Genomic DNA, 26827 nt, shown 5'->3' with positions numbered 1-26827 from the left:
GGAAGGTCAGTGATGCCCTCAACAAGGTACCACTTTTCCTCTCTTCTGTCCCTTTTATACCCGTGGCCACCATTTTGGATCAAGGCAGCTTTGAACCTGCATCCCTGCTTAGGGAAGGATCCCTGCTATGACTCTGCACGCAGGAAGCCCTGCATAGGCCCAGGGTCTGTTCTCCCCACAAAGGTGCAGACTGGCGAGGCTGCTTGCTACAAGATTTCTGGGAATTTCCCTATTTGTGTGTGTCTGAACATAAATAGCCCGCGGCCGAAGGAATTACAGCAGTAGATGGACTGGCTTCCTTATGCTCACACACATACACACCTGCCCGGCACTGGCTGGTCTTCAGGGTGGCACCGGTGTCCCTGAATGAGATTCCTGTAAAAGCGAGGTATGTTCCTGCCAGCTAATCTGTCGTGAAGCCGTTTCCTTCACCCACCTCCTCAGGCCTCCCAAGTGCCAGGCCTGGGGTTCAGCTGCTTCCCTTTGGCTTTCTGTCAGGCTTTCTGCTGCTGAGGCCTCCATGCCTGCTTCCTGCTTCCCCAGTTGCTGGAGGGAGGGCTGAGTCTCCCCAGCACAGAGACACAGGTCTCTTGCCATGCAGGTCTCCGTGTGTGGCTTTATAACCTCCAAGGGCTGTTTGAACTTGTTTGTTGTTGTAAATTGTGAGTTGGGGTTACACTTGGAGTGCCCTGGGCTGATCTTCAGCTCCTGCCTTCTGAGTAGCAGAGACTGCAGGTGTGTGGCAACACACCTAACTGTGACCTTGGCTGCCTTTCGAGTGTTGAAATAGGCTCTCAAGAGCACCACAGGGAGGTGTCGGCGTGGGGTTGGGTGGCTTTTTGTCTTCAAACTGGTGTGAGCATCTTTACAGCCAGACCAGGAAGAACAGCAGTTAGATTTCATAAAGTTTCCTGGTAGTGAGGGTGATTGGGCCTGGGCAGGAACACTTGTGGGAGGCAGTGGCTGCTTCTCCAGGCAACCTCAGAAGTAGGAGGAGTTTCCTACTGGGTTAGGGAGCACCTTTGGGACTAAATGGCTCCGTGTGGAGAGCATAGAGCTGGGCAGGGGGAGGGGAAACCGGCACTTTTCCCGTGCCGGTGTTTTCTAGCTTAGTCATCTAGCTCCTAACAGAGCTCAGTACCCTCCAAAGATACAGCATCACTCGAGCAGCCCAGAGGTAGGAACATGCATGTAGGCTGGAATCCGAAAACCAGTGCTGGCCATGTGGGGGAACCTCTGTATCTAGTCGACCTCCCAGGTCTCCTTCAGTCCTAACAGTTTGTGGCTGTATAATAACTTTGAACCTCGATTGTCCCATCTGGGAAATGTGATAACAAATCTTTTCAGCACATTTTTCTCACCCCTTGATAGTACCAGAGACAAACCCTGGGGCCTTATGCTTGGTAGACAGGTACCGTCCATTGAGCCGCATCCTCTGCACCCTGATGGCACTTTCAAAAATGACATGATGCGTATGAGTATTTTGCCTGCGTGTCAGTGTATCTCAGGTGCATCTAGTGACTGCGAAGGCCAGAGAACGGTGTCGGATGCCTGGGAACTAGAGTTATAGACAGTGGTGAAGCACCATGTGGGTACTGGGAACTAAATCTAAGCCCGCTGCAAGAACAGTGAGTGCTCTTTCCAGACTGCCACCCCCAGTCACATTTTATCGGGCTGTGACACACAGAAACAAGAGGCACTGTGCTGTAGCAGTATTAGGAGTAAGTGTGTTAGTAAGCCGGTCACCGGCACCTGGCCTAAGTAGTCAGGACCCTTGTAAGTCTAGGCTTTGAAAGGCTTCCCTATCTCCTGTGAGAAATAGGTGTGGCCAAGGCCAGCAGTGCTCACACCAAGCCTAGATGGTACCCAGATGCTTGGCTCATGGGTTGGCAAAGGCTCTTTGGTGAGGTGGGCACCTTGGACTGTGAGCCTGCCGCATGGACCACATGTAGCAAGCCAGACCCTCCTGCCCCCTCTACCGCCCTCAGCTCCCAGTGCCCCTGGCTGTTCTCTTCCTGCTGTCCAAGGAGCGGCTGCTGACCTGCCCCCAGCGGAAGCCACTGCTCCTGTCTGCAGACGAGCTGGCACTGGAGACCCGGCCCGCTGAGAAGGACGACACCTCCTCACTGGCCCCCAGGTTTCAGTCACACTCAGGTGCGGGCTCTTGTAATCTATTCTGGCGGCCCTAGAAACCCCACACCCAGAAGATGAACCTAGAGCACAGGGCTAGGGGTCAGAAACAATCTTTGGTCCTGGCAGTTTTTGTAAGGTAAGTAAGAGATGGAGCTACCTGGCAAGAAGAATGAAAAGGGAAGATTGTCTCCATCCTCTCTACTCTCTCCCGGGTTACCTTAGGGGAGTTAGTTAACCTCTGTGAGCCTGAGTTCTACCAGGAGTGGGCAAAGAATAGTGGCTGCTCCTCACAGGTACCTGAAAGCTGGGGAGGTGGAGGCGGCAAGCAGCCCCTGCTGACGCCCCTAACTAGGCGAGCAGAGGGGTTGGAGCAAGGGTTGACTCTCCCCACCCTTCTGTGCCTCCTTCAGGGCAGGAGGACCTGTTCAGCTGCTGTCAGAGGAGGAACTTCCAGGGTGCCCCGTGCTCTTTCTTCGCCATCCACATCACAGCCGCTCTGGTCCTCTTCATGACCGACGGGATGATGGTGAGCCTTCATCTTAGCATGCTCTGCTGAGAGGCCTCTACCATGGTACCCAGCCTGGACTGGGAAGAAGATAAAAAAGCACTAGGGGTCCGCAGAACTTCGCCTACAGAGCAATGAACTGGTGTCCTGCCCATCTTCTACAGTGGCCACAGCCCGTGAGGACCAGGAATCTGTTCTGTTCTCACCATTCCGTTTTTTTTTTTTTTTTTTTTTTTTTTTTTTTTTTTGGTTTTTCGAGACAGGGTTTCTCTGTGGCTTTGGAGCCTGTCCTGGAACTAGCTCTTGTAGACCAGGCTGGTCTCGAACTCACAGAGATCCGCCTGCCTCTGCCTCCCGAGTGCTGGGATTAAAGGCGTGCGCCACCACCGCCCGGCTTCACCATTCCGTTTTATTGGTGAATTCTAGAAAGAGCCCTGTCTGGTGTTTTGTTTGTTTTATTTCCAATTCTATGTGACCCAAGATTTTTCAGTTCTAGTTGCTTTGCTCTGTTTTGATCAAATGTAGCCTAGGCTGGCTTTGAACTCTTGGTCCTTCTCCCAAAAGCACCATGCCTGGCTGTGACCCACAGTTTTGACAGCTCACAGCCCTGTTGCCCTGTGAGAGGCGACACTATATAAACTCTGGTGTGCTGTCAATGGGGCTTCACAAGCTCATGTCATAAACAAGCCACATTCCAGCCTATCTGTCCATCCAGTGGGTGACTCTGTCAACTCTATTTAGTGCCCTTTCCAGAAGTCTTCTAGGTTAGGGACGTCCTGATTGGCTGTGATTGACTGCTGTAGGAGGGACTTTCCTAAGAGAAGGCCCTATTCACAAGCCCCAGGCCACAGCAGACCGCTCTAAGGTGAACATGGACCCTTTTCCTCTCTTTTTTTCATTTGTAAAGCAAGAGGCTAAGCCCTTTTCCTTTTAGCCAGGCCTGTCTGCCCAAGCCTTGTAGGGATTCCCCATGGAGACCAATGTGGCACCATTTCTGTCCTCAGCTTGGGTGTGAGTGTACCACATGATCTTAGCTCCCAGGGCATCTTGGGCTGAGCCACCAGGGACAAGACCAGATGGCCTCTGCCCGCCCTTCCCCAGCCTGTCCCAGCTGAGGCCCTGGTGTGCTCAGTGAGGCTCACTCTCTCCACTCTTCACACAGGGTGCGTATTCCGCCTTTGTGTATAGCTATGCTGTGGAGAAGCCACTGTCTGTCGGACACAAGACGGCTGGTTACCTCCCCAGCCTCTTCTGGGGCTTCATCACCCTGGGCCGGCTCATCTCCATCCCTGTCTCCTCCAGGATGAGGCCAGCCACCATGGTGTTCATCAACGTGGTAAGTGTTCTTAGGAGTACAGACTTTGTTTATTCCTGCCCTTACCACTGCCGAGACATTTGTTCAGGACTATATTCTGCTGGAACCATGAGGAGGTAGAAATGGAGGAGGGGAATGCTGGCAAGGGAGGGTGGAGATCAAGGAAGAGGAACCTGCTGTGTATCCTTGGCAGAGTTCCTTCCCCTGCCTGGGCCACTGACTTTACGTCCTTAAACACCTCAACAGAAGAGACAGTGGGTGATTACTATGGCATGGAAAGTGGTCCCTAGCTGACATCTGCCGGGATTATGAGGGATGTAGATCTCAGCCTTGGTCCTCCTGCACTTCTCACCGTGCCCGGCTGTTCGGAGCCTTCTCACCAGTGGAGCAAGGCTTTAGAGTCAATGCTTCTGGCCTGACCTAGGATTTGCCTTTGGCAACTCTCCAGGAGAGTCTTGGATGGCCAGACTACCATGTAGCCAGGCAAAGGAACTAGCTTGGCTGGGAACAGGGTCTGGGCCAAGCACTAGATAAAGGTTTGTGTCCTGATGTACGTCCATGTCGCCATCTATGACAAAGGACTCCAGATTACAGAACCCTTAGGGTCCATCTCTGTCAAACTTCCCCCGAGTCTTGGATCACTTCTGCGACATCCCTGCCAGTCTCTGTTTTTAAACCTCCAGGGATTGGGAACTCACGGCTTTTCCAGGAAATCCACTGAAAGAAAGCACTTCCCAAGCTGCAGTGATGGCTCAGTGGTTAAGGGTACTGGCTGCCCTTCCAGGACCAGGTTCCATTTCTAGTACCCATGGGATGACTAACTAAGCTCTGTAAATCCAGGTCCGGAGATCTGATGCCCTCTTGTGTCCTCCTCTGGCATTGCACACAATTGGTGCACAGACATATATGCAAGCAAAACACCCATACACATAACATTAAAAAAAGATGGGGGCCGGGCGGTGGTGGCGCACGCCTTTAATCCCAGCACTCAGGAGGCAGAGGCAGGCGGATCTGTGTGAGTTCGAGGCCAGCCTGGTCTAGAAGAGCTAGTGCCAGGACAGGCTCCAAAACCACAGAGAAACCCTGTCTCAAAAAACTAAAAAAAAAAAAAAGATGGGGGCTGGAGAGATGGCTCAGAGGTTAAGAGCACTGACTGTTCTTCCAAAGGTCCTGAGTTCAATTCTTAGCAACCATATGGTGGCTCACAACCATCTGTAATGGGGTCTGGTGCCCTCTTCTGGCCTGCAGACATACATGGAAGGAATGCTGTATACATAATAAATAAATAAATTTTTTAAAAAAAAAGAAAGAAAGAAAAAGAAAGAAACAAAGAAAGACTTCCCAGCTAGGTGTGGTGATGGTGCATCCCTACAGTCCCAGTGACAGAAGGGTTAAGTTCAAGGTCAGCCTGGGCAACAGAGAGAACTCACCTATGAATAAACAAGCAGCAATTAAAACGCTTCTGATGGTAGTCAGGGAGAGGTCGTTCATTCCTGCAGAATAGCTGAGAGAGGGCAGATCTAGGCAGAAAGGTTCTCTGATGTTTCGTGGGGCAGGGGGGACAGGACTTTTCTGAGTGAAGGAGGAAGAAAACAGGACTCAAGGAGGGGGCTAGAGCGATCACATGGATGGGGCCCTTCCATCACTACAGTGACATGCGTACGGTAACTATAAAGAGAAAGGGGTTAGTCCGGCTCTCACTTTGGGGTGTTCTAGTCTATGATCTAGTCTATGGGGTGCTGGATGGCAAAGGCTGGAGTAGGCCTGGGCATATTGTTAGTGTCATAAGCCGGGGAAAAGGGCAGAAGGGAAGGTGGGATTGCCACAGTCCCTTCCAATGACATGCCTCCAGTGACCTAGGGAGTCCCACCGGGTCAGGGTCCTACCACCTGTAAGTTAAAGCTACAAAAATACCCTAAAGACCCAGCCTGTACCTGTGGGTCTTCTGAAATCCAAACGACGACACGGAAGTGTTCCCCTGCCCCTCAGAGCTAAGTATTTCCTTTGCTCATTTCCTGTGCGGAAAGTCATCTTTGGTGGCATCTTGAGGTTACTCTTTGCGCTAGTCTTTAACCAGTACACACGGCAGCAGCTGACCACCCTGGGGGTTTCCCCAGCCCACCAATCCTCTCCTGTCTCCTAGTCACCAGGTTGATGTGCCCAGCCTCAAAGGCTTCACCACCTTGACAAACGCAGCTCCTCACAGTTAGGTGCAGGCGCACAAAAAAAGGCACTTGGTGCTAGTCAGAGGCTTTCACAGCTTCATGAGTTCCAAATGTTGGGCCACCAGGGGTCAGGATGGTTTTCAGCACCTCTTGTTCAGCACCTCCTCCAATGTTCAGCAGACTCCAGAACAATGTCCTCTTTGTTTCTGGGTTACAGGTGTGTGGAGTCTTGTTTTTTCAGGGGGTGGGGTGCTAAGGATGTGCTAGACTGCTGAGCTATACCAGCCCCTAGAGCCAACTCCTAAACACGACTGGTGGACAGCAGAGAATGAATAGGGTTTTCAGTTAGCTGCTGGGCAGGGACAGACAGGTAGTGGAAAGTCCGAGTTCAGTGGGGATCACACTGTCGGTGGTCCAGGGGATAGCTGTGTCTGTGGAGCAGTTTCTTACATGTGTCTGGCTTTTTTGGACCAGCATCATGGTTGTAAGGATAGTAAGTGTCCCTAGCATGGAGACATTTGAACCTTGTGACTGCAGCAAAGGGGATGTGGATGGAGACCCCACAATAGAATTCTGGTCACGCCCAGGAACTGAGCAGAGAGGAAGAAAGAATAAACAGAGCTGTGGGGTCATCGAGCCAAAGAAATGTGTTATATTTGGAATCATAGATATACCTGTGACTTCTGCTTTTTTTTTCCTTTGACAGGGTTTCTCTGTTGCTTTGGAGCCTGTTCTGGAACTAGCTCTTGTAGACCAGGCTGATCTCAAACTCACAGAGGTCTGCCTGCCTCTTGAGTGCTGGGATTAAAGGCGTGCGCCACTGCCGCCCAGCAACTTCTGCTTTTTTAACTTAATTTAGTAGTAGTAGGTGTGTGTGTGTGTGTGTGTGTGTGTGTGAGAGAGAGAGAGAGAGAGAGAGAGAGAGAGAGAGAGAGAGAGAGAGAGAGAGAGAGAGAGATGTCAGGAGGTATACCTGGACCATGCTAAGTGTGTAGAGGCCACAGGACAACCCTGAAGAGCTGGTTTTCTCTTTCCACCTTTATGAGGGTTCCGGGGTGTTGTGTATGGGTGCTTTCCCTGAATATATGTCTGTGCAGGTCCCTTGCCTGCCTGGTGCCCACAGAGGCAGGGGCAGGGAGCGGGGGAACATCAGACTCCCTGGAACTGGAGTTACTGCTGCCTGTGAGTCATCATGTAGGTGCTGGGACTCAAACCCAGGTCCTGGGAAAGAGAAGCCAGTGCTCTTTAACTGCTGAGTGATCACTCCAGTGCCTGCTTTTCTGGTTTTGTTTGGTTTGTTTGAGACAAGGTCTTACTGTGTAGCCCAGGCTGCTTCTAATTCATAATTCTCCTGCCTCAGACTCCTAAACCCTGGGATTACAGGTGTGCACCGCCATAGCCCGCTGCCTTTGTGTTTTTACCACATGAAAGAGGCCTTGAAGTTGCCTCTCCATGGTGAAGGGACATGTTCATCTTCAGCCTCTATTTCCTGATGGCTTTCTCTCGGGCAGGAGGGGGGAGGGTGATTCTAGAACACCTCACTTCTGAGAGATCTTGAGGCCGAGCTAATGGGGTTCATGTGCTGGGGTCACTCACTTCCCTCTCCCCAAGGTCTGTTGTGACTCTGTGAAGGTCCCTTCCTCTCCGCCTGTCCAGTCCTTCATCTGCGAGTGGAGGAATGGTTTCAGGACTGGCTGTGATTTTTTTGCATGACTTTTAGGTCTGTGTATTTATTGTCCTAGAAACAGGCATACAGGCACATCCTAGGATATGATTTGCTTTGTGGTGCTGAGGATCAAACCCAGGGCCTTGGGCGCCCGGGCTGAGTTCTCTAACACATGAACAGCCCCCAATTCAGGGACATTTTCCCATCAAAGCTAGGACTTGGCATAGAACATGGAGTTTTTTTAGAGCGCAGAGCTGAGGCTGTAGCTTGGGGGTGCAGGACTTGCCAAGTGGGTACCAAGTCGTGGGTTTGTCTCCCAGCCTTCAGGGTAGGGAAACCACACAGAAATCCTAGAGTAATCGAACATTCGTTGGAAGCTCAACACTTCCAGTCTCAAATCATTTCACCACCAGCCTCGTCATCCCCTTGCTAGCGCCTGGTGTAAAGATGAAGACTATAGGGTTCCACACTGGGAGACACTCAGCGTGGACCCGCTCCTGGGGCTTTGGACTCCCAGCCTTGTGCTGCTCTGCTTTCTTCCCAGTTGGGTTTCGCATAGAAATCACCCAACACTTACATAAAAAACATTTTTGAAGAGCATAGAAACTGGGTTATTTTCGTGAAACTCTGCCTGTAGGGCAGAGACTTGGCTGAGCCACAAAGATGTCTGGGCATGCAACCTGAGCTATCCATTTCTCAGCTCCAGCCATGGGATTTAAGAGAAATCTAAGAGGCACCAAGCTGGTTGCCACCACCATTAGTCCTCCTGGGTGCTTGTGTTGATTCCCAGAGGGTGGGGACCCAATGCCCACCACCCATACTGCTGGCTCATGGCGTCCTCACTCTGGACCCTGGAACTCAGGTGTCAGGGGACAAGAAACCATGCTTCATGGAAGAGTGGGGTGTTACCCCCTCCACGAGTGGGAAGGAGAATATTGATGACCCAGATTCATAGAATACCCTGGGGACCAGCAGTGCTTAGTCCCTGTGTTCACTGTATGCTGGGCGTAGGAGTGCGTGATTGCCCAGGTGGCAGTCTTTCCCGGACCCTGCACTAGCGATGTTGCAGGTATCAATGAGACCACAGGGTGGCGCATGGGCTACACCATTCTCCTGGGGCCAGCGAGGATGCGCCTGCCTTTCTCTAAGGTGCGCAGCCTTGTGCCCTCTCTAAACTGCCTCTGCCTCCGCTGTGACAGGTGGGAGTGGTGGTGACATTCCTGTTGCTGCTTATTTTTTCCTACAATGTCATCTTCCTGTTCGTGGGGACCGCAAGCCTGGGGCTGTTTCTGAGTAGCACCTTCCCCAGTATGCTGGCCTACACCGAGGACATCCTTCAGTACAAAGGTGAGTGGCAGAGGAACACAGAAGCATGTTCTCTGCAGCTGATGGCCACCTCTCTCCTGCTCCCAGCCTGCTGTGGTATTCTAGGCCTGGACTTTCTTTTACCAGGAAAATTAAAACGCCCCCTGGCCTGTGAGAGCAAGCATGTTTGATCACGGGTGTCCAGTCTGTGACTTTCTATGTCTCCTGCGTGTCCAGTCCGTGGCTTTCTGTGTCTCCTGTGTGGAACTGAGGGCAGAGTCAGCACCCATTCTGGGAACACGCCTGTGTGCTACTGAGGACATCATGAAGAACAGGGGACAGGCCCAGGAGACACAGTCCCTTCGTGGCAGCAGGGAGGGCAACTCTCCGGGAGACCAAAGTTCTCAGACTGTAACTCAGGAGAGTAAATTAAGTGATGGAACAACATCCCATGTCAATTTTGAGAGATGAACTGGTGTGCCAGTATGGCAGTAACAGGCTCTGCAGGATGACAGCCCCATGGCGGTAACAGGCTCTGCCGGATGACACTCAGCCCCATCTGCCTGTCACTTCCCACGGTCCGCGCTTAAATTCAGCCTGTCTCATCATTTACTTGCTTGATATATTTAATAGTGCTGCCCTTTCCAGTCACCTCCTCTGCCTTTGTAAGTCTGGACTTGCTTGTTGCCCCTCAATCTTGCCCCCATCTGACCCACTGGCTCAGCACTGGGATTCCCTGGAGTTCTAATCGACAGCCAGAGCCCAGGCTCCTCTGAGTGGGATGTCACAGAGCAGGAGGTGGCCTGCTCTGACAGCATCTAGGTGTGGGAATGTCACAAGGCCACTCTCTGTGCTGCCGTAGGGGACCCTCTGAGTGACAGGCCTGCAGTCTAGCCACATTAAGTACTTGGAGTTCCTTGATGACACAGCAATCACCTTGACCCATCATGCTTTGGCCATAACCACTCTCCATCTGGACCGCCTCCATCAACTCCTCCACCCTGTGCCCTTCCAGGAAGTATCTCTGATCTCCTCGGAGAGGAATGGCCGCCATCTTTGTGGATCACTGACTCAGGCCCATCCCTGTTGTGTGGCCCGTCTCACAGCTTCTGTATCTAGGCTGTGTCCTCTCCAACACAGTCCCAGAAAGGGACAACAGAAAGTCTAGGCTTTAGGGACATTGCAGACACAAGTGTCAGTCCCACCTCTTTATTTTCAGGTCAGTGACCTCCAGTGACCTCATTTCTTTCTTCTCACTGAGCCTCAGTTTTCTTGTCTGTCATATGGTGCTCACACCTGTAATTCTAACACTTGGGAAACAGAAGCTGGCAGAGCTACATAAGGTCTTGGCCAGTTAGTGCTACATAGTAAGACCTGACCTCTAAAAAGGAGGAGGAGGAAGGGAGAGGAGGAGGGAGGAGGAGGGAGGAAGAAGAGAAAGGAGAAGAAAAAGGAGGAGGAAGAGGAGAGAGGAAGAAAAAGAAGGAAGAAGAAGGAGAAGGAAGAGGAAAGAAGAAGAAAGAGGAAGAGGAGGGAGGAGGAAGAAGAAGGAAGAGAAGAGAGGAGGAAGAAGAAGGAAGAGAGGAGGAAGAAGACGGAGGAAGTAGCAGCAGCAGCAGCCTTCCTCCGCTGGGCTGGTTGCACCTCAATAGCAGAGCATTTGCCTTGCATGTGGAAGCCCTGGGTTTGCTCCCCAGCACCACGAAAATAACCCAGAGACAGATGCTGATCCCGTAGGAATGTGCTGCATGGTAGAAAATGGAAAGCTCTTGGTTGATTGGCATCACTGACGGCTCACAGGGCTCCCTAGCTGCACGTTTATGACACTGTTGCTGATGTGCAGAAGGGTCCCAGGGTGACTCAAAAGAACACACACAACAGTGGGGAGCCCTTGGAATTCAGAGAGGGGAGTGAGCAGCGTGCAGTTTAGAAATCTGATGGGATGTGAGCTGCCCTGCACGGGGAACAGGGTGGGAAATAAAGTAAGATGCGGAGGAAGGATGTGCAGGCACAAGCAGGACAGGGATTGACTTGAGGGAGAAAGGGCTGGAAGAGGTAGAGCCCTCAGGAGATGTGTCATCATTGGCCATAGTGCCACTGATGAGCTCTGGCATGTGTCAGGGAACCAGAGAGGCAGTCAGCCTCCCGGAATAAATAGTATCTGGTAGCCAAGAAAGACCATCAGCTAGTGGGGTCAGAATGTGCCGGGAACGGGCACTCAGGGCTAGAGAAGAAGCTGCCATCCTATGCATAGGGATTGTGGAAGATGTACGTAAAGGAAATCTAAACTCGGGCGCAACACATGAGCTGGCGGAGGGAGAGGAATCTTCTGTGGGTCAGTAAAGGATCGCATCCGAGACAGGCCGCAACACAGGTTATGAAGTCAGTTTATCCTGGTTGAAGGGTGGCTGGGGAGCAGAAAGTGTGAGAGACGGCCTTACAAACCACATAAAGCATTCAGACTTGTCCTGAAGTGGAGGGACCTGGCCTCAAGTGTCTGTCCTGGACGAGCATTCTAGAGAAAGCACGCAAACCTGGCGAGGGGTGTTATAACTGGCCTTGGGCTTCGGGTTCTGATGCTACGCTGGTGCTCTGAAGGTCTCAATCTCTCTGGAAGGGCAGGCAGTGGTCAGGCTGAGAAGAGTCCCGAATGCCAGGCTACACAACTATGAAGGTTTGAGAACAAGAAAGAGACATAGGAATAACCGGAGGGAGACCACCCTGAGGTAGTCACAGATCGGAGCCCTAGATGTCTTAACCCACAGTCCTCTCTTAGACCTTCCAGAGGTGTCCCAGGATTCTCTGGATTCGGATAGCTTCACTTCTGCATCCTTGGCTTGCTCTCACCCAACCTCCTCTTCCCATTTGGCTAGGCTGTGCGACTACAGTGCTGGTGACCGGGGCAGGAATTGGCGAGATGGTCCTGCAGATGCTGGTTGGTTTGGTAAGTGGGGTCCTCTCGGGGTGGGAGGGGCAGTGGTTGGGGAGCACTCCCCCAAGTAGATGAGAAGATTCAGCCAACCGCCTTTAAGTCCAAGCTCTCACTTCCTGAATCCCACCAGGCTGGAGCTAGCCGTTTCCCATTTCCACGCCAGCCAGACTCAAAAGCCAGGCCTCTGGATGTGGGATGCGGAGACCTTAATGACCGAATGCACGAATCCAAAGCAAACACGGCTGTCTGGGCCTGAGGCCAGGGGGGCCCCATGAGAATGCTGTTGGCCCTCAGAGTCCAGATGGTGTGCCCTGAGTCTGGCAGTGTTGTTTATCCATCTGCCCAGGTCCATGTCTCCCAATCTGTGGCCCTGCTAACCAGGACCCCCGCTCACGTCCAGCGTCTGCCCTAGCTTTCCTTCAACACGCCCAGGTTACATTTGTTTCCCCGGAAATCAAATGTTAAAATCAACACTGCTTTCCTTGACTACCATACAGAGAGGCCAGGCTTTTCACAGCACAGGACCCCGAAACATAAACAAACAGAGCAGCTTTCCCTAGGTCAGTTGGCTCTTAGTAACAGCCAGCAGGGGTGTGTAGCCTAGGTTGTATCCCTCCAAAATTCCTGCCAGCTCCTGGAGCCTCCTTTCTCTTCCTTCCATCCTGATGAAGGCGAAGAATTGATTTTGTTGTTCTCTGCATTGAAATGCCATGTCTGGGGTCTGATTTGGTATGGTTTCTTTCTTCCTTTCTCACTCTCTTTTTTTGAAATCTTAGTTTCTCTATGTAGTCCTGGAACTTGCTAGGTAGACAAGGCTGACCTTGAACTCACAGAGATCCACCTGCCTCTAGCTCCCGAGTGCTGGGATTAAAGGTGTGCACCACCATACTGGACATGGTGTGGTTTCTTAAATTGGTGGCCTAGGAAAGTTCTATTTGCTACTTTGACATGTTCTAAATTTCCATAATAAAAAATCAAAAGATCCCCCTCCCTTTCTCTCTCTCACACACACACCCCTTCAGCAAAGTTTCAGTTAGACCCATGGGTATAGAAACATCTCATGTGTTTGGAATTTCAGTTATCATATGGAGTTTTCCAGAAAGTTCTAGAAGATGGAACTGAAAGAGTATATGGGGGTATAGACAGGTCCAACCCTGGCTTTAGAGCAGAGCTTTTGTCTTCACCAGACCTGTAACCTTGGGAAGACTTCCCCTACATTCTTGTGTCTGGTAGGATGGCCCCAACTTGACTGAGAAGCCTACCAGGGCCCAAGGTGGCCATTTTATTTTCTGGTGCACGGTCACGTGGGAATTTAATGGCCACTCTTCTGTTCCTCTCTGGCAGATCTTCCAGGCCCAGGGCAGTTACAGTTTCCTGGTCTGTGGGGTGATCTTTGGCTGCCTGGCTTTTATCTTCTACATCTCGCTCCTGTTTTTCCACAGGATACACCCTGAACTCTCATCAGGTAAGGAGAAAACTTGTTTCTGCGTAGAGGGGGGAAACAGCGGGGGCGGGGAAAGAATGTGATTTTAACAGTCAGAAGAGCTGTTCTGTCCCAAGTGAAGTGCAAGGAAGTGTTTATTTTCCTACCGCTGCCCTTTCCCCTCTTCCTGCTTTCCTTGATTGTTCCCGCTGCAGACTGAAGGCAGCCGAGAGTGGAACAGGCTGACTCACGGCTTCCCTGTTAGCAGAGGGGCATGGACCGTGAACCTGTCTTCCTGCAGTTCCTTTCACAGTAGGTCCTGGGGCCAAAAGTCGAGAGCAGGAGAGGACAGAGCTTGCCTCCCTGGCTGGAGCTTGGCCCAGTGGCCTAACTGACCACTTCCTTGCAGTTTGAGGTTTTGACTCTTGTCCAAATTGCTTCTTCAAAAAGAAATCATTTTGGCCAAATGGCAGGGAAGAGTTCCTTTGGGACAGAGACACTCCTAAGAATAGTCTCCCTCCTGAAGACCCCGGGCCAGGGTAGTATGAAGGCTATTTTTGTAACTCTGCATGTCCCTTGCCCAGGGACTTCAGCCATGCATTGTGCTGTTCTTAGCAGAAGGTGCCCAAGCAGAACCAGCGTTCTTTCTGTGAAAGCAGAATAATACACACAATACACACACACACACACACACACACACACACACACAAAACCCTGAAGAACTACTACCCTTTCTTGCTAAGTAGCCATGTCCACTCTCCACTCTACATACTAAGCACTGAGCCAGGCATGATGGCATATGCCTTTAATCCCAGCACTTGGGAGGCAGAGGCAGGTGGTTCTCTGTGAGTTCAAGGCCAGCCTGGTCTACAGAGTGAGTTTCAGGTCAGATGAGACTACATAGTGAGACTCTGCCTCAACAAAACAAAACAAAAACCAACAAAACTTAACTATACAGGCCCAACAGGAGAGCAGACACCCTCACCCCCAGAACTATAGAGGCCCCAGCAGGAGAGAGGACTGCCCACCCTGCAAGAACTATAGAGGCCCAGCAGGAGAGAGGCCAACACACACAAATATCCCAATAAAGACAGTGCAGAAGAAGAAGGAGGAGGAGAACGAGAGGAGGAAGGAAGAAGGAAAAAGAGGCACGCCATTCTGTCAAACATCCAGTGACTGACAGCCCCTGTGTCTCCCCCAGCCCCAGGCACTAGTCTCGCTAGCTGCCCCTATCAGCACTTCACCAGAACTTGGTCTGACTTCCCACTGTGTGTGCTACAGAGCCCCAGAACAGCAGAGAAGCAAAAACCTAGTTCACTCTCTAGAGCGAGCTGTTGCGGAGCAAGCTGGGGCCACCCACATCTGCTACCTGTGCTGTTTATGTTTTCTTTCGTAGTCCTTACCCAAGACAAACCCCTTGGCGTGGAGAACCCTGAGAGCTACCAGAGGTGAAGACCTCAGCCTCCTGAGCGACAGGGTGACCAAACTGACACAGGAGGCCAAGGGTCACAGAGGAGGTCTCCCCTGCCACCTCGCTTTTTATCTTTTCCTTTCACACTTAGCCAAGAAGTTGGGTCCTGTTCCCTGAGTGTTCCCTGGACAAATCAAGCACCTGCCTGGTACTTTAGTGTCTTCTTCTCTGGTTCAGACTTACAGCCACGGTAACCAGATGGGAGGGCAAAAGACAGCGCTCACACCTCCCCGTTCCATCAACTTGTGCATGGGCTACACTCTGGGCTTGAGATCACTTTTAGTTGAGGTTTGACAAAAATGCCGAAATCATAAAGCTGAATCATTGCTAGGTGTAGATATATTTAGATATATTTTAAATGAATCAAAACCCTCTGGCATGTTGAAAAGGATTTATGTGTTCTTCCCTTACCCATGGTCCAAAGTCCCTCGCATTACTCCTGCAGAAACCAAGAGGTCACTTGTGTCCTAAGACAGCAAAGGAAATGCTGTATCTTGTTTTAAGACCCTAGGTCAGCGGCACACGGGGCTAACTCGGACCAGCTTTATACAAGCCGACTGTTAAATTTTCATTTTGAGAGCTAGTCGTGTAGCCATGATTTTTAAGTAAATTAATTTGCAGATAAACGGAGGTAATACTCAAAACACCACTTTCTAATTTTACATGGCCGATACCCCTGAGGTCACTGTGTCTAGGACACAGAAGGGGTGGTATTTCTATGTGACAGAATGCTGCCGCTCCTCTCAGCTGCTCAGTGACAGTCCGAGGTCAGCCACGGCACAGAAATGGCAAAACCTACACATCGCGACCGTGTCCCCCTCCCCGGGAACAGATGGTTTTACCAGCATCTCACTGCTAATAAGCAAAGTTTAATTCTTTCAGAAAGCACAAGGAGAATGAAATGGACATCCTGTTTTTCCTTACTGACATCTACACAGTGCAGAAGCAGCGCTGAGAATTTTTAAAAAACAGCTCATTGAAGTTTTGTACCTTTTATAGAGGAAAATTTTATACGGTGTCAAAGTCTTTTTTTTTTTCATAGAAATCTAGGCCTACTGAATAATTCAAGCCATGCAGTATACAGAGAGCGGTGTCTGTCAGGAGTCCGCAGTTCTATACAGAACACAGAGGGTTAGTAAGGCAGAGAATACAAGAATGCAGGCTCACCAGCCTGGACAAGGCTGAGTGCAAGGTTTCTGGAATCATTGGTGTGGCTGTTACAGACTTCTGGAAGGAATGAAACATTCCGTTACAGTCATGTGTTTACCTGTACATTCTCTGTGCGTAGACATGTGTTTATGTGAAAGCCCCAAGGGCTGTTCACACACCAGACACCAACAGAGCAGAGATCTGGATCAAGTACCAGCCTCACCTTCGAGCTGTGAGCCTGACTCCGCCCCCGCCCCGCCCGGCCCCGCCCCGTACAGCTCCGCCCCCTGCCCCGCCCCAGGCATTACCAGTATGGTGGCGTTTCTAAAAGCACCCTACCTCACAGGAGTTCTGAGAGAATTAAGTGTGTATGGAGTATTTGCTACATGCCCAACCTGGGAACTACCTTCCGAGTGCTCAAGTTTTCACGTTTATTACAAGCCTCATGAGCAGCTTAGACGCCATTCACGTTTGGTACAAACTGTAACACGAGGAGCAAAGGCCACTTTGAAACGCTGATGGCCTAGCAAATCCTTTTAACTCTATTTATAAATCCTTTCAGAAGCACCTGATACTAGCCAAGTTGAAATGTGCAATCCAACTGTAGTAACTGACCTGGGCGAGGAGAAAAGCAGTTGTATTTTTTCTTGTAGTTTTTCAAGAAAACATCCTTTTTATACAGATTTAGAAAGAAAAATCACTGGTTATATCTACATTGGTGACGATTGATGTATTAACAGAGAAGATTAAACAAATCTAATACTTTCCTAAAATAAACTATTTTAAAATTAGGTGTGTGATCCATCATGAAAGGCAGGTGACCCTTTTTACAGAAGCTCGACTGGTCTAATGCTCCCCGGAGACAGGTCTCTCTTATAGGTTCACACGGTGCACACACATGCACACACCTCCTATCTGCGACACATACATGACAAGTGCGTATGTATGTATGTAAACACTGGGGGTCTGGGGCAGTGCTAGGGATTTCTATGCAAGCACTATTCTATTCTAGGCATGCACTTACCCATGAGCCACACTTCTAGCTCTCAAAACTTTTGTCATTTCAGAGGGTTATGGAGTCTCCCTGTTCCCAGATTCCTTTTGCAGACATGAGAATCTAACCCGCCAGCACACCTAGTTCCCTAGAGGAAGGCACAGTAACATAAATGAGGGTTATTATTATTATTTCATATATTTATTTTTTCTTTCATATATGTTTTTTTCAAAGTGTGTTTCTTAGGATGGTACCGACTCATCTTGAATCAGGTGTTTTCAGTGCTGCGTCCTCCTGAAGGAGCATCTCTTCTGTCAGCCTTCTCTTCCGCCTGTAGGCTGACAGGACAGTGGGGCAGCCAACACCACCATTTGTGCATGGCTAAATACCAAGGTGATTTTATAGCATCCTGGGCAGTTCACATCCGTAAACTAGGAGCTGGGGCTCTGCTCCAGGCACGTTTTCTTGTGTTTCCTCTTCTCTTCTTCTGGAGAGGGATGAAGGAGATCTTTGCAAGAGGCAAGTTCTAGGGAGGTTGTCTCCACTGGACAGGGTCTTTCTGTTGAAAGCAGTCTTACATAGCCTAAGATAGACTAGATCCTGCTATGTAGTTCAGATTATCTTGAACTCCGGATTTTTCTGTATCTACACCCTGAGTGCTAAGATTACTGACATGCCTTACCACAGTCAGTTTACGTGGGTGTGGGAACCAAACTCAGATTGCACGAGAGGAGAGAGGTAGGTGATCTACCAGAGGGTACCAGAGGGGTTTAGTTTCTTAGAGACTGCATTTACGAAAGAAAGAAAGAAAGAAAGAAAGAAAGAAAGAAAGAGAGAGAGAGAGAGAGAGAGAGAGAGAGAGAGAGAGAGAGAGAGAGAAGACTGAGCACCCACCATGGCAAAGCAGAAGCTGTTACCCAATGAAAGAAAGGAAGGAAGAGGAAGGGAGAGAGGGAGGGAGGGAGGGAGGGAGGGAGGGAGGAAGGAAGGAAGGAAGGAAGGAAGGAAGGAAGGAAGGAAGGAAGGAAGGAAGGGAAGACGAGCACCCACCACGGCAAAGCAGAAGCTGAAGTGCGGGTTCAGCAGTGGATGAGGAAAGTCCCTGCCTCACAAGGACTGAAGGCCAAAGCCACAGAAACAGCAGATAAACAGATAACATGTGGATGGTGGAGTAAAGAAAAAGCAGGGAAGGCGTAGGCACGGAGATGCCTAGAGATGCTCAGGCTACCTTGCAAAGAGGACAGCATTTGTGCTACACAGGAGCAAGCCAGCTGGGTATCTGGGGATAATCCTGCCAGGCAGGGGCTACAGCAGGGGAAAGAAAGGGCTTTGAGTTGGAATATGCTTCATAGAATGTGAGAAGTTACCAGCAGGCCGGTGTGGACCAGCTGCGAAGAAGACAGACGGTGGCAAGAAACAGGATGGCATGCTAGTTGGGGCCCAGATCACACATACCAGGCTAAGAATGTTGGTTCTTCTGGGGAACATGCGGGGATCGGCAGAAGGTGACAGGGCATGATTTCCGTGTTTAAAACGGTGACTTTGGTTGTCTGACGACTGCGGGGCTGAGTTGAGATCAGCTCAGGTACAGCGCAGCTAGAGAAGTGACAGTGATAGCGTGGGTAGCTGGAGTGGTGAGAGTGGATTCAGTCTGAAGGTCAAGCTGGCAGAATCTGCCGATGCCCTGGGTGTGTCTGAGGAAGGTGGCAGTCCCAGATAAGCCCCAGGTGTCTGGCCTGTGCCCGGGTATGAGCCCATTTTTGTTTTAAGTTTAAGTTCCATTTTATTTTTCCAAGGTGTTTTCTTCTATCTTTATGAAGCCACTTTACATGGGCTTTGGTGGAGGTCGTGGTGCAGCACCAGCAGGTCTAAATCGTGGTTGGGGTGTTCGGTCCTTCTGAGCTTCCCGAGATCGATTCCTGACTACCTTGCTATGAATAGCACAGCTCACACAGTAATGCAGCTTGACATAGAGTTTGGGGAGCACATAGGCGTCGAAGACACTCGCTTCGGATACGTCCCTGATGGCAGCCGCCTCTACGATGTTCCGAATGACGAACTTCTTAATGGCCTTGTCCTTGGGCACACAGCGGGCACAGTTAGTGCAGCGAATTGGCTGCACATGGCCGCGGCCCTTTTTGGCATGACCGTTGTTTCTCCTTTTTTTGGTCATCTTGGAGCCAAGTCCCCATGAGCCCATTTTGAGGCAGGCACGCAAAGGGAAAACTCCACTTAGCTTGAACTATACACGCGGCACTTACCAATGAGAGCCTGCCAACATGGAGCTGCACACCCCTCCCTAAATAAAGTACCTAGAAACACTGACCTGGAGTCTGCTAGCAATGCTTAGTAACCCCCCTTCTGTGGCCACACAGTCTGAAACATGTCTGGCTGGGAACGTGAGGCAGCCTGGACTGGTTTGGAGTACATGTAGGAAAAAGCCCTACTTACCGTCATCATACCTATCCATGAGATTAAAATCAGATGCATCATGGGAAAGGCATGTACAGTGCATGCATCCACACACGCCTGTGGAGGTCAGAAAGCAGCCTTCAGGTGCTGGTCCCTGCCTTTCCATCCTGTCTGAGAAGGGAGGGCTCTTTGCTGCTGCATAGGCCAAGCTATCGGATCTAAAACTTACAGTGGATTCTCTGGCCTTAGCTTCCCATCTCTGGGCAGAGCAGTTCTCAACCTGGGGATCACAACCCCTTCGGGGTCACCTATGACCACTGGAAAACACAATTTCTGATGGCCTTAGGAACTGGGACACTGCTCCTCTCCAGGCGGGTCAACCCTCATGCAGACACACCTACCTGTGAGTAACAGGAAACGTATCAAAGGGTTGCAGCGATAGGTTAAGAACCACTGGGGTAGAGGAAGCTAGGATTGTAAATGTGGCTTTTCTTTGTATTCCGGGGATCTGAACTGAGGTTGCCAGGCTTGTGCAGGAAGCACTGCTACCCAATGAGCCATCTCCCTGGCTCCGTATATCTAGGTGTATCTACTCCGCGCTCACTTAGCTCCCCAACACACTCACTGCCTCACTTGAACTCTCTGAAGGATGCCATGGAGCTAGAAACGCTCCGTCCAGACAGAGACCGCTGGTAACAGTTCCAACACTGGAAAGCCCAGGAACACCCAAGAGCTGTTAGGGCCAGAGAGAGGTCAGCAGTTGAGGACACTTGCTCTTCCAGAGGACTCAGGTTCAATTCCCAGCACCACCTGACAACCCACTGTCAGTTCTAACTCCTCCCAGGGGATCTGATTATCGCTTCAGGTCTCCGCAGGCAGCAGGCACCTGTGTGCTACATTTATACACACACAAGCTAAACACTTCTACACATAAAAAGTGGAAATATATATCTTTCAAGAATAGCTACCAGAAGTCAGATTAGCTGATATGTGTGGTGGCGCAACACTCAAGAGAGAGAGAGGTTGGCAGATCTGTGAGTTTGAAGCCAGCTTGGTTTACATATTAAGTCAGGCCAGCCAGAGCTACATAGTGAGGCCATGTCTTTTTAAAAATAATTTTGCAAATGGATGGAGCTAGAAAACATCATATTGAGCGAGGTAACCCAGATACAGAAAGACAATTATCACAAGTACTCACTCAAGTGGTTTTTAAACATAAAGCAAAGAAAACCAGCCCACAAATCACAATCCCAGAGAACTTAGACAACAATGAGGACCCTAAGAGAGACAGACATAGATCTTATCTACAAGGGAAGTAGAAAAAGACAAGATCTCCTGAGTAAATAGGGAGCATGGGTACCTTGGGAGAGAGTTGAAGGGGAGAGGAGAGGCAGGGAGGGGAGCAGAGAAAAATGTAGAGCTCAATAAAAAAAAATCTATTAAAAAAATTTAACCCCCCCCCAAAAAGTTTTACACATCCGTTTATGATGTTTTATATACGTCATATAACTTATAGTGTTCAAAGCCAAGGACCAAATGAAATCACCTAGATAGTGGTTGTAGGGACTGGGAGAGTTTGAACCCTGGCAGTTCTCCCAAAACTAGAGAGTTAGATGCAGTAGAATAAAAATGAGAAACCAGGGGTAGAGACATTTCAGGGTTAAAGTGGTTTCCTGGTAGGTATGCAAAGAGCATCTCAAGGAGAGGTCATTAGAAGGACCAAGCCACCACTGGGCCAGATGAGGGCGCTTTAGTAAATGACAGCAGTGTGTTCAAATAGGTGGGATCAACACACTTCCGCTCCAGCAGCACCGCCAGCTCTGCCAGGCACCTACACTGCTGTTGAAATGCCCACTCCTGGGCAGTCTCGCTGACACACCACTGTACTTCCGTTCAGGTGTACCCTGGTCTGTTGTAATAGGAGCGGCGGGGCTGTGTCCCCAGCACCCCGGTCGCCCACATGGCTAGCTCTAGCTTATGCCCCGAAATAATTACACGGACACTGTATTCTTTTAATCACTGCTTGGCCCTTTAGCTCTAGCCCTTACTGGCTAATTCTGATATACCGATCAACCCATCTCTAATAATCTGTGAGCACCGGTCTTACCGGGAAGATTCTAGCCTACGTCCATCCTGGGTTGGAGCTTCATCTCGTGTGTCTGCCCGGGAGCGGGGCATGGCATCTCTTCTGAGGCGTCTGCTCCTGAGAGGAGAGCTGTCGAGTCTCTGAGCTCACTTCCTCTTCCTCCCAGCATTCTGTTCTGTTTACTCCACCCACCTATGTTCTAAGCTATGAGCCCAAGCAGTTTGTTTATTACTTAACCAATGAAATCAACAGATTGATATATGACACTCCCACATCACTGGTTGGCGAATCGCTAGGTAGTAACGATGAATGTGTGATCTTATGACTCTCAAGTATCGTCTCTATCGTGGTTTGAAAGAAAATGGACCCCAAAGGGGGTGGCACTGTTAGGAGGTGTGGCTTTGCTGGCGGAGGTGTGTCACTGTGGAGGTGGCCTCCAACCCATCTGTTCCATGCCAACAATCATTTTGCCATCTCCCCTTCTCACTACCTCTTCTGACCTGGGCTTTATAAACACTTTCACAGAGACGTGTCAAGCAGCCGGAGACCAGGTTTCAACAGCACCCACTGAATTCAGTCCTTACCCAGTCAGTGTGATGAAAATATCAGCGATACTGTGATGGATGTGAGGCAGGGGAAGGAATGATCAACTCACGTCATTTTGTTAAAAATATTTATTTTAAAAAAATACGTTGTCCATATCTAGTTGCACATATATCTATAAACAGATCTCTACAGCTCTGGACTTACAGTAAACACGCCAGAGTGCTTCCTCAAAGCCAGCTTCCCACAAACAAGTAAATCCCTCTGTCAGTTCTTACATAAAAGTTTTTAAAAAATGTATCATTTTTCTCAAAATACACATGATCTTTATAGAAGTTAACAAAGCTTTTGCATAAAGCTTAGAAGCAACAGAAGTAAGGTCCCTAGCAATGCCTGCAGACGGCACCCAGTGGACCGCCATCTTGTTTTTGAACAGCAGTGCGTTAGAAAGCCCTCAAAGTGCGCATGCGTCCTTCACCCCCCTCCCTCAACTCCATGACATTTCTGTCACCCCAAGGCAGAATTCCAGACTCCACACCGGCTTCACCAGCCTGAAAACAACACCCCTTTATCTCTGCAGTTAAGTGTTACTACTCTGTAGCTGGGTGAGATGACGCAGTCTGTCCGGGTCTAAGAACCACCAGTGTTAATTTTAAGGACTGTTAGCAGTTACCATTTCAACTGCTTTTCCTGAAAAGAACAAAAAGTGATTTAATACTCTGCAGATCTCTTTAATATAAACTAAACTAAGTTAAGACATGTTACTAGTATCGCCCTGACAGTTCTTCTTTTGGGCAGGTGTTGCTTACACCCATCTAAGATCTACTTATACCAAGTGGTGACATTGAGTAATATGAGATATAGATATCAATAAAATAAGCAAGGAGGGGTGGACACACAGGCAACAGTTCCTCTAAGGAGCTGAGTGCCCTGCCAAGTCCTTTACCACCCACCCCAAACTCACACACACAGGAACCTGTCCCCACCCACCATCCTGTGCAAACACTGGTGGGTATACATCGCAATCGCTCTTTGGCAGAACACATGCTTTTTACTAAATTACAGATGAACTGAATGGAAAGTAAGAGTTTGTTATTTAATGTCATTTACCTTTTAACTCACGTTCACTCCTTATACTGCAGCAACTGCCAGGTTCACTGGGACTCAACCACCTGGCACACGTCATTTAAAATAACCTGTGGTTATTTCCCATTAGTCATAAGGATCTTGTACCCCAGGTTGGCCTTGAACTCGCCACTTGACCTTGGACTCTACATTCCTAGTGCTAGGATTACAGGCTTTGCCTCTGCTCCCAGTTTATGACAAGCGGGGATCAAACTTTGGGCTAGTGTGTCAGGCAGGCACTCTACCAACTGAGTTGAAGTCCCAGCTTAAGAGGTCCTCTTTACAGAGAAGTTCTAGTAGGACTCACGGGAAATCATTAGGTTGTTCTTAATGCAGACTTAAGACAGATGTGGTAGCATGTACCTGTAGTCCCAGCTACTCAGGATGTTGACTGAAGAGACTGTTGTAACCAGACAAGCAAGACAAGACCCAGCACATAAAAACAAAATCTACTTTTTAAAAAAGTCAATTTAATTATTTGGTGAATAAAGGACTTAATTCTAATAAACTAATTTTAACCCAGAATTTTATGTTTAGACCCAAACTAATCAGTATCAAATGAACCAAGGCTTCTTAAACAAACAAACAAAAAAAAAAGGTGGCGTGTATTCAATATGTGTGCAGATGCCCACGGAGGCTGTAAGAGGGTGTCAGATCCTCTGGCACGGTAGTACAGCAGTTTTGAGCCACCTGCCATGGGTGCTGAGAATCGTACTCTGCTCCTCTACACGAGCACCCAGTGCTGTGAACCACTGAACCCCCCGCCTCGTCTTTTTAAATGTATTTTTAGGCAGGCTGTCACATGACTCAGGCTGCCCACGCACTCTGTAGCCAAGGATAACCCTGACCTCTAGAATCCTCTTCCTGCACCTCCCAAGCACTGCCCACAAAGATACATGAAACCACCAGAAGCAAAGGAAAGAACCTAGGCCACACTGGTAAGCAGGCCTCCAGGAACTCAAAGACCTGCCTAGGTGTGCTTTTGAGCTGATCCCCGGAACGCCCGACGGGGAGGGCTGGACACACTGTTCCATCGCACATGCCAGCAACAGCAGCAGCAACTGCTGTCACACAGAGCCCACTGGTAATACTGTCCTCAAGCAAACAACGAAATGTCTCAGAAGGGACTGTGTTCCCTACCTAACAGGAATAAACAAGGAAGGAAAGCAACAACTAGAATCCCTTGCAGCTGTATACTTTTTTAATTTAAGTGCAATCTACCAATGCAAATCTTTCAAAATCATTAAATTTCTACAAAGAACAATATTAAAAGTCTGTGAGTCATTTACATCCTAGCTGGAAGAGGCTGCCTTACGGAGCCTGGAAGAAGACACATCAGGTAATCCATTTCTCCTTCTCCAGACACACCTAGGTTCCCAAAACTAGAAATGAGAAATGAACCATATTTCCCTGACCCTCAATGTCCTGAAGCTGAAATCAAGCAAAAATAACCATTAACTGCTTCCAGTTATTAAAAACAAAAACAGCTGGCATGATGGTGCATGTCTTTAATCCCAGCACTTCGAGGCGAGGCAGAGGAATGAGGATCTATGTGAGTTCAAGGCCAGCCTGGTTCACATAGCAAGTTTCTCAGAGCTACACAGTGAGACACTGTCTCAAAAGCCAACCAACAAAAAACAACAAATAAGCAAACAGTGCTAATATAAATCCCGAGAAAGTGCCAAGTGATTTAATAGCAGTCCACAGAATTCCCACTCCTGAAGCTGGCAGAGTGAATGACTCTATTGGCAGGACTCGAGGGCCAGCCGCCAGGCACACCATCTCCCTCTCTCACCTTATCAAGAAGATTCCAGACTCTGTGGACACAGCTCACATCCCTAGAGGGATGGGAATTGGTGGACCTTACTAAGATGGGAACAAGGCAAAGCTGAGGCCATTCAGCCTGACCCCCTGGGAGGTTTCTGCTAATGCTAATATAGGGTTTAAAGGGTTCTTTATGCCAACAAGCCAGGAGTCCTCCCTCCACTTATACCCTGGACTCCTCATGAAAAACTTCCCAGATGACCTAGGAGCAAACAGACGTGCAGAGAGCTTTAGGAAAGATGTCCTTACACTTACTGATGAAGAGAAGCGTGCAGGGTAAGATGACTGTTGAGAGTAGTCTAAGATCGGGGTCTCAACACAGCGGCAACTGATCTGTAACAAGGCGTATGATTCTGTGCACTAAAAACTGAACAGAACAAGGCACTGTCTTTAGAAGTGCCACCTGCAGGATAGCAGTAAGGGGTTTCCATCCTAGGGGAGAAATACGCCTCTCCTGGAAAAAGATTCACACAGCCCAATCAACATGGTAGTACAAGATGTACACAGCCAGTACCCCGGCAGGACCTAGAAATGTGCTTGGTTCAAGGTCAAGGCAACTTCCTGAAACTTCCCTAAGTGCAGGTGTGCAGTACACTTGACCTTCAGGAGACTGCTGTGTTCTGCAGGAATTTCCTGGTGAAGCTGCCAGTTAGTTAAGGGGTAGGTGTTGCTAGGACGCAGGTCACTTCTTTAGCGTGTGTGAGGGCCGGGTTCTGTCCCCAGCACCACAGCATCTAACACGCAGAGTAACTCTCCCACGAGCCACCTGCATTTCCACCTTTCACAAGGGCTAACTACAAACAGCAGCACCTAAGAAATGGCTTCCTTTTGGCACTTTCTGTTTCAGCAATGGCAAGGCAGCTTGAAGGCCTGCCAGCTCGAGATGGAGCACTTGCTGGACTTGCAGTCTAATGACAACTGACCTTTCCCATCTGCTGTTTATAGGTGAAGACATGACCCTGATAGTGACCAGTTCCACCGAGCACAAGACACACCATCACCCCTAAGAGCCCGCTCAGAGACGGAGCCCACGCCTGCAGTAAGTAGTTCTGATAATGTAAGAGAAGACGGGGAAGCACCACCACTGACAACAGCAGACCTAGAAAGAAAAGGAAGAAAGCGCTTCCCACAGAAGCCAGTGTCTGGGAGAGTCTGCTGGAGACAGACCATGTGTCTGTCCCTTCCCAGCGCTGTGTGTCGAAGACCCCGCCCCCACCCGACAACAGACTACAGCATCAACACTCTCAATCTTGTTGGTTTGGAATCCACTCCGAGCCTCGGGTCTCTGCTCAGGCCTGCACTTGTCTCCACACCTTCCCAAGCCAAAGAATGGCACCATGGCATGACTCCCAGTTCTCGGCACAGGCTAATGACACGTATGTAGTAAATAAGTGATAAACAGAGCAAGCCATTGAGTAAACTATTCCTTCAGATGCTTAATGTCCCAAATAAAAAGACACAACAAAAACAGCACTTTCTAATCCAGCAAGAGCTGAAGCTGGCACACACTTTAGCATAAATGTCCTAACGTAATCGTGAGGCTGCTGATAAAATACAACACAAGGCCAAAGAAGTCTGTAAGAAGACTATACAAATAAAAATGTCAGTCATGCGTAACACAGAGATGAAAAGGAAGAGCTGTCAGGACATGCACGGAATCCAGAAAGCATTTGGGAATGAATCCCCACGAGAAAGAATTACTGGGAAATTTGAAAAGCTATGACAAAGCTCCAGAAAATCTCAAGCTGGAATTTCTCCACATTAAAAGAAAAAAATCTG

At 49.4% G+C, this 26827-nt stretch overlaps 1 protein-coding gene and 2 pseudogenes across 2 annotated transcripts in view; 1 reads left to right on the top strand and 2 right to left on the bottom strand.

Moving 5' to 3' along the window:
• Slc60a1 (solute carrier family 60 member 1) overlaps window positions 1–26266 on the top strand; it is a 36971-nt gene extending 10705 nt beyond the window's left edge. Inside the window, exons 4-10 of one of the 2 annotated variants that reach the window (XM_075987884.1) lie at window positions 1989–2154; window positions 2544–2659; window positions 3801–3974; window positions 8984–9131; window positions 11963–12033; window positions 13366–13486; window positions 25994–26266. In XM_075987884.1, the coding sequence (XP_075843999.1) occupies window positions 1989–2154; window positions 2544–2659; window positions 3801–3974; window positions 8984–9131; window positions 11963–12033; window positions 13366–13486; window positions 25994–26055 (858 nt within the window). In that variant the 3' untranslated portion in view covers window positions 26056–26266. Of the gene's footprint in view, window positions 1–1988; window positions 2155–2543; window positions 2660–3800; window positions 3975–8983; window positions 9132–11962; window positions 12034–13365; window positions 13487–14840; window positions 16856–25993 lie in introns of those variants that run through there. The other variant, XM_075987885.1, reaches the window with a different exon arrangement.
• Window positions 17226–18546, bottom strand: LOC142859178 (small ribosomal subunit protein eS27-like; annotated as a pseudogene).
• LOC142858224 (small ribosomal subunit protein eS26 pseudogene) lies at window positions 18816–19241 on the bottom strand (annotated as a pseudogene).
• Window positions 26267–26827: the final 561 nt, after the last annotated feature.

The sequence above is a fragment of the Microtus pennsylvanicus genome, chromosome 10, assembly GCF_037038515.1.
Source record: "Microtus pennsylvanicus isolate mMicPen1 chromosome 10, mMicPen1.hap1, whole genome shotgun sequence".
Classification (NCBI taxonomy): domain Eukaryota; kingdom Metazoa; phylum Chordata; class Mammalia; order Rodentia; family Cricetidae; genus Microtus; species Microtus pennsylvanicus.
The sequence above is the reverse complement of the archived record's forward strand: the minus strand, read 5'-3'. Positions and strand labels throughout refer to the sequence as shown.